Genomic DNA, 13548 nt, shown 5'->3' with positions numbered 1-13548 from the left:
AGTGGAGTGTCGGGGGCACGTCTCAGCCAGCTCCGCGCCGCAGCACGCATAAGCAGCTCCTAGCGCCGACACAGCTGTGCCAGCAGGCGCCGACCGGTCGGTCGAGCCATGTCGAGATCGAGAGAAGACATAACGGACTAACGCGTGATCGCGCCGCGCGTGGGAGGGTATGGTACGAGCGTGCCGGTCGCCGCGTGAAATGTGGCCACGAGCGCGGCGATTATGCGCATAATTAGGGGCGGTGATAGGAGGCGGCGATGGCGTCAGCTCTGTGCCGCTCGCCGGCTGCACTGGGGGCCGTGTGCCGATATGGCCGCGTGTGACTGATGTTCTCCCTATCTGTCCAACGGTATCGGCTATACGAGGGTCATACACAACGCTTATGGTCATGCATTACCGCTGAGGACAGGAGCGGTGCGGTCGCCGGTGCTATTTTATGCATCGGCTCGCGGTTCAATGCTCTGTTCGGTGGGTTATCGAGTACTGTACCTTACGGTCGGGACAGTAACGGCAGTAAGAACCCAATCACCACCTCGATAACGTGTTCGGCCCCGGCGCCGGGCACAACTGAACTGTAAATGGGGTCATTACATGTGCATACTGAGTGATATAAGGTCGGACACATGTTTCTCCATTTGGTACTTCTGCTGAAGCACACGAACTTGACATCCACCGGATAAGTTGCTGTTGAAAAGCAGCACGTCCATGTTATACGACCCCTCCCTAGGCGTCGTGACCAATAGACACCCTCCATTCGTCACTCAATACTATGACAGTGACGTGTGGACTGTGTATTTGCCGGTTTCCTGTCGAGGTTCCACCGGGTGCAGCTGCCCTCTATTTTCGTGTCTCTGAGCGGGGCGGAGCGGCGACAGCCGGGAAGGGGAGCTGTCAGGTGGTCATGGACCGCCTGTTGACTGCCGCCCGTCCGGTCCCGGTCCCGATCCCCTGTCGGCGGCACGCGCCACATTCGCACCAATCGGCGCCGCTCCCGCCACGGCCGGGCACACGCGCGGTCTATTTGTGGCGCGCCGATGTCAGGGTCACGGGTCAGGAGGGGAGGGGAGAGGAAGGGGAGGGCGGCACGTGCGGCGGTTCCTTTGATAGAGGCCCAGCTGCCGCACAGCGCGGGGATAGCTCCCGGCCGGTTCGCTGACTGGGTCCGCTCCCTACTCCTCTCACTCACTGTATGTTCGGACAGCTGGAGCCTGTATGGTCCCCGTCCACAACCCCTCCCTGTGCCGAGCTGTATCGCTGATACCTACTGATCCCGCGCAGTGGAGGACCTGAAGGGCCGGGATGATGCGTGCTGATACCACGTGGAACCGGTGCCGACTCCAGCACCGTCATGGGACTGAAGGGTGTCTCTGTCTGCCGGGCCGGCCGGGCGGTCGACGGGACGGTAACCAGCTGCGTCGCGCTGTGCCCAGAATGGTAATGTGGCGAGATGGCGCGGTACTCGGCGAGACTCGACTCAAAGCGGCTCTCCGACGGACGTGAGCTGTCTGTCTATCGCGCTCCCGACTAATGAATGGATATAAAGGCGACATCTTTAATGCTTATTGGACCCATGGGCTATGGGAACAGGCATGTAAGGGAGCAGTGGACTGGCTTTTGACTTGTTGGACCTGGATCTGGAGAAATGGAAAACCAAGCCATGGCTGCAAATACAACTGGTGCTTTTTCTATTCATTGTTTAAATAAGTCTCGCTGATAAGAGCGTTATTTCAATGTCTCGACGCTCGCGCAGATCCTCGGTGAAGTAAACCACCATGCGTGCCGGAGCGTCCACTTCATTGGGACACAGTCGCTGCTGGTGCATTTCGTCATTTAGTTGTCATCCTATACAGAACCGGCGCCAATGTCTATGGTTCTGGTGACCAGGGCTGCGGAGTCGGAGTCAGAGTCGGAGTCGGAGTTGGAGTCGGTCGGAGTCGACAGTTATGCCCGGAGTCGCAGTCGGAGTCGGAGTCGCCAAAATCTTTCCGACTCCGACTCCGAAGTCGGAGTTAACGCTGCATGGCTCAACGTCATTAGAGGTGGCAAAAGATGAAAATTTTGGAAACCAGACTCGAACCAGACCCGGCTGGACATTTCTGGAACCAGTCGGACCCGGTCTTAGTTGGAACCGGAACCAGTTGGACCCGTTCCCCAAAAGTCAAGTAATACAAACTACTTGTAGGTATCATTGGTTGCATCATGTAAAACAGTATATTTCCCACTGGGAATACTCATGAGCTACTGTGTGCAAAGAAACATTCACTTCATTCACTTCATATTTTGCAATAATGTGTAGTGTGCAAGATGTATAGTTTATGGTAGGACCCGGTTGGACCCGTCAGAAAATTTCCAGGAACCGGTCTGGACCCATATGGGTCCAGACTGGTTCTTTGGACCGGGTCCTCGGGTCCACATTTTGCCAGGTCTCTAAACGTCATGCACTGCACCTGTCTGATTGACGGTACTGCGCTCGAAATGAGATTTTGTCGAAAAAAGGCCATGTTGCTGTTTTGGATTAACGCTTTCAACGAAAGAGGCAGAATTCCCCAGAACCTGATTTTTAATTCTGCATGTTATTTTTAATGCATATTTGCAACAGAAAGCCCTGGAACGCGCAAGGAATTGTTTCAGACAGGATAAAACGTCTCCATTATGAACTTCAATATCATGATATGGATTTCAACAGAACCGTCCGGTGTCGGAGTCGGAGTCGGAGTCACCCTAAAATCCATCGACTCCGCAGCCCTACAGTGGTGACACTGTGCCTGGGTGGCTGTAAACAACTGCTGTCTTCGTTGTTCCAGGCTGTCACAGCCAGTCACAGCGCGCTCAGTCCGTCCTGCGACTGACCTGACCTGTATTGACCTGACTTTACCTGATCTGAGTCGCTCTCCGTCGATTGGAAGGGTTGGACTCCGGACCACGGTCCATGAAAAGGTGCGCCGCTCTGTGCATCAGAGCGCACACTGATCGCATATTTGTGGAATTGTGGCGAGAGACCGCTTCTGACACTGAGGCATTTCCATCTGTTATATGCGCCTCTCGTAAGATGATTGATTGTCGATTTTGGAAATGAATTACAATCTGTCTGCCCGGTATTTGTGGAGATGACAAGCTCGTCATAATTCCTGAATTCTGAATTACGAGCAAACATTCAGATTTCAATGCTGTAGTTTAATTGAAAATGATATTTGACAAAGCGAATGTGCGTGATTGGTGACAGGTGATTTCGTAATTCATTGCTCCTGTTACCTGAACTTCGCCCTCGGGTCCCTGACGTCACTATCAGAACTTCGGAAGCTAACGTCATCGTCAGGAGCTGCCATCAGTTCAGCTGTAACACAGGCACACAACCACCACCTGCATATCCGCCTACAAATGGCACTTGTCAGCCTTTGCAGTCGGAGCATTTGTCCTCCACCGCCATTTGCCCCCGCGCACGCGCGCGCCGCCACGGCACGTGCGCACCAGGCCGCCAACTCAGCACCTCAGTAGCTGGGGCACGCAGAGGTCACGCGCGCGCCTTTTGGCAGGCGGGGGGGGGGGGAAGGGGGACGGGGAGCTATCCACGGGTGTCGGACACGGCTCAACAATGCTAACCGCGAGTCAGACGGAACAATGTGGCAGTGAGTCGTGCTGCGCGGCGCTGCGGTCTGTCCATTCATCCAGAGGACAGCAGCCGACGGAGGCTGACCGCCGCGACCGACAGGACTGACCGCACGGCGCGTGATCTGAGGAACCGCTGGGGGGGGGGGTTGCGCTGCACGGAAGCGAGCAGGGGACAGGGGAAGGGTGTCGCTGCGGCAATGGACAGAGGGAGGATGGTGCGAGGGAGTGAGCGATTGCGATGCTTTTGATCAGGACGTGGTAAAAATTGATGTAACCCAATCATCCAATCAGACATCCTATCTGACATCCAACCTGACGCATGATTTTGGCTCGATAAGTTCATCGACAATTCACCGGTGACGTCATAAGCGCAACATTGTTAAAATTGTATGCCATTTTACCAAAAATGTGACATTTCAGAGGATGCGCGTCATTCGCGGTTCTGACTGTGCGTCAATCACAGTGAGATTGTTCAACAATCAACATGCAGTCGTTTGCCTGTCGCGTGGTGGTTGAAAGACACCAGCCGGCGCGGCGGCTCAGGCACACGGTGGATCAGGGTAGGTGTATATCAGGTACGGTCCGCCCCAACTTCCAGGTGAAACACGTGTCCCGGTTGGAGGGCCCTCCAGCGGCGAGGGGATCAGTTTCTTGGCACAATCGAAATGGACAGCGGCTGACCAGTGCGATATATCACCGGTGCAGCTATCGGCTCATCAGATCCCTGCGAAGTGGCCGCCGCACTCAGCCGACGCCGGGGTGCCGCGATGGCCCACAACTCACCCTCCAACCCGGCGGCGGACCGACAGACTGATGGACCAACGTGGTGAACCGTTGGACCAACGTGGTGGACCGTTGGACCTACGGACCGGCGGACTGATATGGATCTATGGACTGACGGACTTTTGAGTGTCGAACTGTCGGACCGACAAACTGATGGACCGACAGTATCGGCGCGGTGGACAGTGGACACCGAGGCGGGCCGACGGACCGACGTCGGTTTATTCAGCACGCCTCGGCGTCCTTTGCGCCCAGTGCATGGTGCCCGGTCGAGGGCCGGCCGTAAGGGCGCGGCTGTACTCTGTACTGCGAGACTGAACAGCTAGGCTATGCCCTGTGCACGTTGCAGGCGCGGCCATTTCACACCACATGCTGTCGGCGTGAAGCGATCGCGGTCGATTGTATCGCGCGGTATCAGATTCGGTCGGCCCGGCCTGATCCGCAATTGGCAGTCGTTTTGCACGCGCGTCTGCGATTTGAATGCGGCGTCTTTCACGTTGCGACCCCCATTGCGCGTGCACTTTCACTCCGGTAATTAGTTGGATAAGTTATGTGACCGCAGCGATGGCAGCAACCGAGGTCAATGTGCGACATTAGTGGGCTCGGGTTGGTTTTTAAGACATCCGTCCTGCAATTACTGCACCGCTGATTGGCAAGCCCGAGCTGAGTTTCCGACGAACATGTCTGTTAAATGTCTTCTCACGCTGCTCATTGCGCCGTTTAGATCGTGAAATGTGACTTGCGTCTTCCAATAGCATATGATTTTTGGAAACACAGTTCCATTTCAGTGTGGCCTTAGGCATGAACTTTATTTAGGCACACATCCAACATAGCGGTCATATTTATTCATTCCTTTCCTTTTTGATTTGTTTACGCTTAAAATACTGCTGTCGGAGTGTTGTTTGCTTCACACGAATGTCGACAATGCTTACCCTCAGATTGATCATCTTTGAAATTGAAGCTTAAACATCATGCTTATTGGATGAAAGCGTTCATTTTCAATCGTCCCTCATCGAACCTTCAATCACGATCGGAAAGTTATGGCTTCGTTTCTTAGACCCGCGCTTCAGCGTCGAACAGATCACACTTGTTTTTGTATTCGTGCCCGTCACAATGAGTAATGTGATCCTTCGGCATATCATCATCACTGATTGATCCGGGTGTTGTTGCCGTTGGCGGGTCATCCTGGCGCGGCTGGCACCCCTCCCTGGGCCATTGTTCATTTCCAGACTGACTAATTTGTATCTCCCCGCTGACTTTTTATCGAGCTCGGCGCTGTTTGCTACCAGCGCATCCTGGAATACATTATCGTCATTGCAGAAGGATTTGACCTGCTGCCGATAGGCGCCGTCGCCGGAGCGCCGCCCCGGCGTCTACAGACTCCGCGTCGGGTCACGTACCACCTAATTTGCCTGCGTGATCAGGGTCCGGCTCTCTCCTCATCTGCCGGCGGCCTGGAGAGGGCGTATTCCTCGACCCTGTCCATCTGAACTGATTGGTACTGGTCATAGACCGTGCTCCCGCCCTCGATCGGACCGCGATGGCTGGTGTTCTGCAGGGCTCCCCTCTCGCACCGCCGCTCTTTTCATCCACAGTGATCAAGTGTTCATTCGATGTGACCGGCATGGGGCAAGGCGCCACACCTCACCCTGACGCGCCTCATCGAACCGCTAATTAGCGCAGTCATCGTATTTGAATCGCGATTGGATTAATCGCTCCAAATTAGGTTATTGACATGCGCGGCTGGCCGCTCGTCTCGTAGGTCGACTAACGCCGTATGCACCCGTGCACCGCGTCCGAAGATGAATGCCTACCGATGGGCATTAGCTCAGATGGTGAGCCGATTCGTTAACTGTGCCTGACTCCGCTCATTGGATTGGCTACTTGGAGCGACTACGGTCGTGTTCTCGGGTCAGCAATTAGGTGCGGCTGTTGTATACGATCCTCTCGATTTAGGGGGCCCTTGCAGTGCAGTGAGAGTGAACTCTGATTGCAGGTCAGCAGGTCGGGCCACTGAGAAGGTCCATTAGGGCGACCAGAGTGGTCCGTTTTATGTCGGGTCGTATTGCGGTGACGGTGGTGGTCAGGTGACAGGCGGGTCAGGTCCCTCTCACGGTCGGTCTTCAGACCAGTGACCACCTGCACACTGCACAGCACGTCTTGTGTGCTGCCGGTGGCTGTCTCCCCCGTCCTGTCTCCTGTCATACGTCGCGCTGTCATGTTACTTCATGTCATCCAGACAGCTCATGACTGCCCCGGACATCGCTAAGACGCTCTGGACCACCCAAAGGCCGACATAAATACGTTAACCCTCGCCGGCACAGGGGGGGGGGGGGTTGATGCAACCCCCCTAAGGTTTTTTCGCGAATAACTCGCGGAAAAAGCGGCCGATCGCGACGAAACTTTCAGTACCCTCGCATTCATCAATTTTACACCTACCCTGAAAATTTCATGACCCTGACCCCAATGACCTTTGACCTGTGACCTCTTTTCTGTGACCATGTTTGGCCGAAATCGCGGTTCGGCGCATGTCGGCTCGCAATAGCCGCGCGTTTGCAAGCTTTTCGTGGTTTCAAACGTTCAAACATGTGATTTGATGTTGCTCCCATGCATTAGGGTGGGTGTCAAGGTCACCTGAAGGTCAGGTCAGGTCATTGACCTTTGGTGACCTCGGGTGACCTCGGTTCACTTTTTCGAGTTTTACATGTTTCTAGGCTAGTTTTTGGAGCTGAATTCGAATTTAGCAACCATTTGAACATTTACGAAGTAGTTTTGGTGCCTTGGTAACATGTTACGAAGCTGTCCTAGGCGGTTGACACGTATTACGAATACCCGTCACAACCCCTACCGGTTGACCTGACCTGACCTGACCCGACCTGGTCTAAATGCTTCAAGACATCATCTCTGATCAAAACGAACACGATATTCGTGATCAGCACCCCGGAAAACCACATAGCAGCCACACTTTACGACTTTCTAACAGGTCCCGATTTTCCCGGTTTTTGGGTCATTGACCTGACCTGGAAGGTCACCCGATGACCTAGGACCTTAAAATGGGGTATCATCGGCTTCCTCTCGTGACGGGCAACACGCTCGTTTTTTCCGCGAAGCTCTAGCTCGATCAGGGGCCAAACGCGAGGGGGGGGGTTGTACCAACCTCCCCCCCTTGTGCCGTCGAAGGACTCAAAATGGCCTGTGCCGGCGAGGGTTAATTACGACTGGACTTATTCAGGTGTGCTCGGCATTGCTCTCTTTATCATACTGTATGCATCAGGGATTAGGGAAGTCTCAAGTCACATCCATAAAACTATGGCCTACACACTTCAAATGTAAGGTTATAATTAGCGGTTTTAAATTTGTTATAGGATTATTGTTTTAATTGGATATGAAGATATAGGTAAGTGCACATAACTATCTACCCATTGTTCCGTGAAAGAAAGGTCCCACTTGGCCTGGCCTTCGAGGTCGTTGATGGGAAGGCTGATGTTCATGTCTACTCTACCTTACTTACATACATAATACCGATATGTCCTTTATCTAACTTCCTTTCGCCGATTGCTGCCACATTTATCCAGCATGTCCATCATTTCCCCGACTTTGTGCCTGCGGAAGACGGCATCAAAAGGCTGAGATAGGGGTTAAAGGGCGCGCTGTCTGCGGATGCCGGTACGATTTGATGTCCCCTTCACCACTGCGTATATCACAGCCGAGTCAGGTGGGGCCTCCGGAGGGAGGCAGGCGCCACGCTTCCGCTTGTTAGTGTGTTTGCGTGCCGTGTACGACGTGTCGATAAATTTCGGTCCCCGACTGGGATCGCTGAGGTGAAAAAGTGCGGCGAAGGATCGGAGACTAACAAGCAGTGAGGCCATGTCATGCTGGGAGGGAATGGTACCGTGGGGTTATGGCGCGGTTGACTAGGATGATATGTTGACATATTTCATAACCCGTGCCCCGCCGATATGTTTTGTATCTTCGCCCCTCGGTGCAATAAAGAGTTTAGAGATACCTAAATAATCGTAGTGTACATAGAGCAGGATAGAGAAAAGGCATTTTAGATTCACATTTTGTGTTAAATGTTGGTGTTCTTGGAGTAGCGGCGGAACACGTTCAATTAAGGGGGGGGGGGGGCTCTGCCGACTTTTGGTCCCATTCTTTCCATGCAACGCCCATATGACTAATGTTAAAATGGCAAAATCAACGGGGGGCACGGTGCCCCCCCCCCCCGTTCCGCCGTCTATGTATTCTTGAAAGTTCGTGTCCCTGCAGTCATGCAGGCTGATGCCGAAAAGAATGAGGGAAATTGGCGTTCCACGTACGGCTCTCGCGAGATTAAGCGGTAGGTTTTGCACTTTTACATTTCCGGTTATATCTCAGAAACTAATCGATCTACGATGAAGCCATTTTACACGATCATGGCCGGCTTGTGAACCAACAAGTCGATCGCATCTTCAACACTTGAAAGTTAAGACGACGATTATAGCCTGAAGTACACTGAATTTTCTAGGTGCAAAACCTTCTCCTAAAACCCGCGAGACATGTACCTACAGTTCAGTATTCACAATTTAATCTATTTATGTGTTGTTTTTGCTTATCTACCTATAACACAAGTTCGATCTGTTATGAGCTTTACTAAAAACTTTGTTCGCGTACGACATGCCCAATAGTAATAGGTACCCGTATCCAAACATTTGCAGTCTGATGCATTCCGTTTACATTGATAAACGCCGGTTGTGGGTATGGTTGAAATGTGACCTCGTACTGCAGCTCAAGGGAGCTATCTCAACAAGATAATGCAGCAAAGTACCTCAAATATTTTATCAGTTGGGTAATGCTCTCACAAAAGTCTGAATACCTTTTTTCGTCGTATCCCGGCTTCTCCTACCTATTGCGTGCTAGTTTTGTCTAGCGCAAGACCTCTACGCTGATTATCTCTGTGGCGCCCTATCGGGCGCCCTATCCCATTCACACCGTAAGACAAAAACCGTATTGAGTAGGTATCGTACAGGAGGCATCAATCAGCAGCAGTCAGCAGTGGCTGGCCACGACCAGAGCAAGGCCGTATAAGAGGACCAGAGACCCCTGGGAGGTGGCCTGCAACCGCTCAGCAGCGCCACCAGTAGGACGGTAAACTAACAGTGCCTAACCTGGCCACCAGGCAGCGCTCAGGTCGCCTCCGAGGCGCTCAGCCGGCATCTGTATGCAGATCAGGCCTCGGGCCGTTTGCCTGGCAATGTACGATGAAGGCCGCTCAGCGGGGGCTGGAGGAGGGGGGGGGGGGTGCTCCGTCATCGTTCTGTGACGGGGAGGAGGGAGGGGAGGGAGAGGAGGTCGGTGACCGGCGGGTCGAGCGCCCAAACTTCATTGTCATCAGTTTTGAGGTGGGCACGGCGGGCAGAGTCAGCAGCACGGCCAGATCCAGTCACAAAGGTCTCAGCTGCCCTGTTTGAGGGCTGAGGCACCGACTTTGGGTCTGCGGGGCTAGGGGACTGTTGGTAGCTGAGGGCTGGCCGATGTAATTAGACACATCATCTGTCACTGGGTTGCAGCAATTGTGAACGGCGTACCAATCGTCTACCGACTCGGCACATATCCCCCACCTTCAATTATGTACCCTGATTTGGTTATCCGAAATAATTTGCCCAGCTATTCGACCGATAAAATATGCCACGATGTAGCACAATTATTCATTAATGTCTATCACGCGAGCCCCATGCCTCAAAGCAACCCTCCAGCGACCAGCGTCTTGTATGTTTTACGCCAACTAACTGGACTTTGTTCTTCCCGCCGTCGACGATGACAAACACACCCAACTGAACGTAACTAAGCTAAGCTAAACTACACTAAACTAGCTGCTCGGCTGGCCACTGTCCGGTACAGACCCGAGGCCGCCTGACGGCAGGGGCGGTCGGTGCCCGCTCGCTCTCACAGCGCCGCTAGGTAAACAGTGCTCGCTCAGCGGCGGCGCAGCGTCAGCGGCAGCGGCGCCGGCGGGCGGGTGGGTCTCCGGGCCACACCTGCACACATATAGAGCTCCTGTGCAGAGGCCTGCCGACCTCTGGCCTCAAGAGAAACGGGAAGGGTGCTTTAGATGTTTAGATACGTGCTTGTCGTGTCTGCTCATCTGTTGTATAAGTGGCAGTGCGTGAAAAGAGGACATTTGCTCATGCGTTCAACAACAAGGGTAAATTATCGGTTGCATGCGGGACCCGTATGCAGAAAGCAATGACATAGGGGGCTGAGGTGTTTGCTGATCGCAATACGTGAGCTGCACTCTTATACTGGGAAAATCGTATTTGTACAAAATATATCAGCAGTAATCGCCACGCACTTTTAGAATGTGGATCGCTCATGATTGTTCAATACAATATCAAGCATGTAGACAGTTTTGTCGATAAAATGTAGGTAGGTAGAAAGAATGATAACTCACTCACTTCGATCAACTCACTCACTTCGTTCTCGATCCGATTTGCTGCATGAATGACAATATCCACACATGGGCCTCACGTTTGCACGGCCGAACGGCTACACGTGCTAACGCCTCTCCGCATTCGTATAAGCTCTGTTGCGCAATGCCCCTGGCTCCCCCGTAACGCCTTATCAGTCCCTTCATCCCAAAGGCTATCTCGGAGCACCACCAACCCTTCCGACCAGTCCGGGGCACTGGACAACATACAGGAATGGAGCCTGCAGGTGCGGGGCGGGATGGTGTTCCCCGAACGAGCCTGCCTCCGCCTTCAGTGCTGTCGTGCACGGTGCATAGCAGGCGTCCAATGAGGGGTGCAACTATCGGCCCCCGGGGGCGCAGCTGGGCAGGGAACACAGATTCATGAAGCCACAAACATGAAAGACGGGGAGCGAGAGACAGCAAAGGATTCAGACGAGCGCTGCTTGAGGCTAGAAATGTTTTTGAAGATGCCGATTTCTTTATAAAATTTGCTAATTTGAGAGAGGTGCTTTGATTTGGTTTAGCTAGTTTTCTTAGATTCATCAGCACGGCCCATCGTGACCTCAGCAAATGTGAAGTCACGATCAGACTATGGATCAAGTCAACTTCGTAAACCGCCGTCACCTCGCCCTGACCTCCAGCCGCGGCGGTCTGTGGGCGGCGGCGGGGGCGGGGGCGGGGGCGGCCTCTCCCGCCGCCCACACCAGTGCGGCGCTAATGTGACGATTGCGGCGCGGCGTGAGTCGGGAGTGCCGCCGCGGCGCCACCGGCCGGTGGAGGGGCGGTTCGTGGAACCGATGCTGTGGACCTCCGCCTCTCGGGAGGGTGCAGTCGGGTGACCGGGCGGACCGGCGCCCCAGCTGGCCACTACTGCCAGTGGCCGGCGCGCGAGTGGCCTGGTCAGAGAGTCCGGAGAGACGTGTTTGAGTGCCGAGTGTCCACCAGTGTGTGCCGAGTGCTGTGAGTGCCTTGGAGTGCAGGGGTGTCGTATAGGGCGTCGGAGGGCGGCAAAGGTCGCCGTCACCGCCCCTGTGGAGGCTAACACGTGGGCACAACCAGTTTCTCCTGAACCGTGGCTGCGGGCGGGCGGCCAAACGGCGGTGTTGTGGGGCGTCCGCGGCCGCCAGTGCGGGCTCAGCTGTGGCCACCTGTGACTGCTGATGTGCTGTGTGAGGTGACCTGGGGTCCGCCGGTCAGCCGGGGTTGTTTGGGCCCATCAGGGCCCCGGGAGTGCATTGCAGTGGCGGCCCCACGCGGCGATTAGATGTGAGCGGCTCGATTGTTGCTGAGTGGATGGGATGAGCGTCCGCCGGGGGCAGCGGCCGGTCAGCGGGTGCTCGGTCAGCGCTGACGCCACGGAGACGCGTCTCCCGTCTGTCTCTTCTGCGAGCACAGGGGATATGACGGCGTCAGAGCAGTCCCCGCCCTCGTCACTGGTAATAGAGGCCCAGGTGAGTCTGGGCTGTTGTGAGTTGTTGTGAAGACAGTCTTCGTGCGTATAAAGGTCAAAGGACGCCATATTGTGTCGGGCCTGACCTGGTAAGTGGTTTAGGTATACGTAGTTGCAAAGTGTCATGGTCGGGTGGAATATTCATTGCGAATAAATTGGCCGACCTACTATCGTATGAATAGTAACTGCGAAAATGGTTTTGCCCCACCGACTATCGTCGGCCGATGATATTGTGTAACAGTGGGGCAAACAAAATGTGTTTGTGGGTGTGTTACGTTTACAAGCATTTACGGTTTGTTCAAACTTGTGTAATTATCATGGGCGATTCCTTATGTGCATTGCCATTCGCGAGGTACGTTCATCCAAAAATACACCTCACCAATCATTCGAGTCGGCTTCAGTTCACCTGATAGACGCCCGGGGCAAGTGCGGCTCAGTAATTGACGTGCTTCATTTCATTGGTGCCCGTATCGGCTCGCCTCGCGTAATAACAAATAATAACAAAAGTGCTGTCATCCATAACTCATTTGCATAATCAGATGCCAGAATCGTTCACTTGGTTTGACCCTCCCTGTCGAAGTGGGCCCATGTGAGCTGACCTGTGTGACCTTAGGTATCGTTCTTGTGGACGGCTCCTTGATGTCATGGAACTGACCCTGACTCATGGCATCAAACATGATCTGACCTAACATCCATTTAGCAGCTTCCGTCCTTATACTCCCTTGTTTCCTGGCATGCCTTTTCACTTCAATTTCGATTTATTAACTCTTCTATATAGGTAATGTATCCTTGCAACCTTTTCAACCTTTCCATTCGGAGCTGGCCCTATATTTTATACCTACACATCCCTCTCCTCGTTCTTTCCCTCGCTCTCCCTCGCTTTCATCCCACACCTCTCACACTTTTCCCTTCCAGTGTGACGTAATGGTATCGGGGTCCCATTCAAACACCGAATTACTTCGATTATGAGCATATTTAATTGACCGAATCCTCAATGTAATCTGAATAAAATGACAAATAGCAAACATTCGGGTATATTCGATCACAGATCTTTGTCAACTTTGTCTTTGTGGGTTGACAAAGATCTGTGATCGAATATACCCGAATTTTTGCTATTTGTCATTTTATTCAGATTACATTGAGGATTCGGTCAATTAAATATGCTCATAATCATCATGATGATTTTCCTCATTACGCTAAACTCACCGAATTACTTCATACGGTTCCGCCCAGCCATGCCGGCTCATATGGCGACCCTCGATTC

The 13548-nt window shown here is 53.4% G+C and overlaps 1 protein-coding gene across 16 annotated transcripts in view; it reads left to right on the top strand.

Annotated features, from left to right (window-relative positions):
* Window positions 1–13548, top strand: part of LOC122380571 (tensin-1-like) — a 156560-nt gene that overhangs the window by 35698 nt on the left and 107314 nt on the right. For 7 of the 16 annotated variants that reach the window (XM_043363919.1, XM_043363885.1, XM_043363895.1 and 4 more), the window contains exon 1: window positions 11706–12285. The exons of 5 other annotated variants lie outside the window; for them this stretch is intronic. In XM_043363919.1, coding sequence (XP_043219854.1) covers window positions 12133–12285 — 153 coding nt within the window. In that variant the 5' untranslated portion in view covers window positions 11706–12132. Of the gene's footprint in view, window positions 1–11574; window positions 12286–13548 lie in introns of those variants that run through there. 4 more of the 16 variants (XM_043363988.1, XM_043363834.1, XM_043363956.1 and 1 more) reach the window with 3 other exon arrangements.

This window comes from Amphibalanus amphitrite, unplaced genomic scaffold, assembly GCF_019059575.1.
Source record: "Amphibalanus amphitrite isolate SeventyFive unplaced genomic scaffold, NRLGWU_Aamphi_draft 000009F_arrow, whole genome shotgun sequence".
Classification (NCBI taxonomy): domain Eukaryota; kingdom Metazoa; phylum Arthropoda; class Thecostraca; order Balanomorpha; family Balanidae; genus Amphibalanus; species Amphibalanus amphitrite.
Note: the sequence above shows the minus strand (reverse complement) of the source record. Positions and strands in the feature narration are given on the sequence as shown.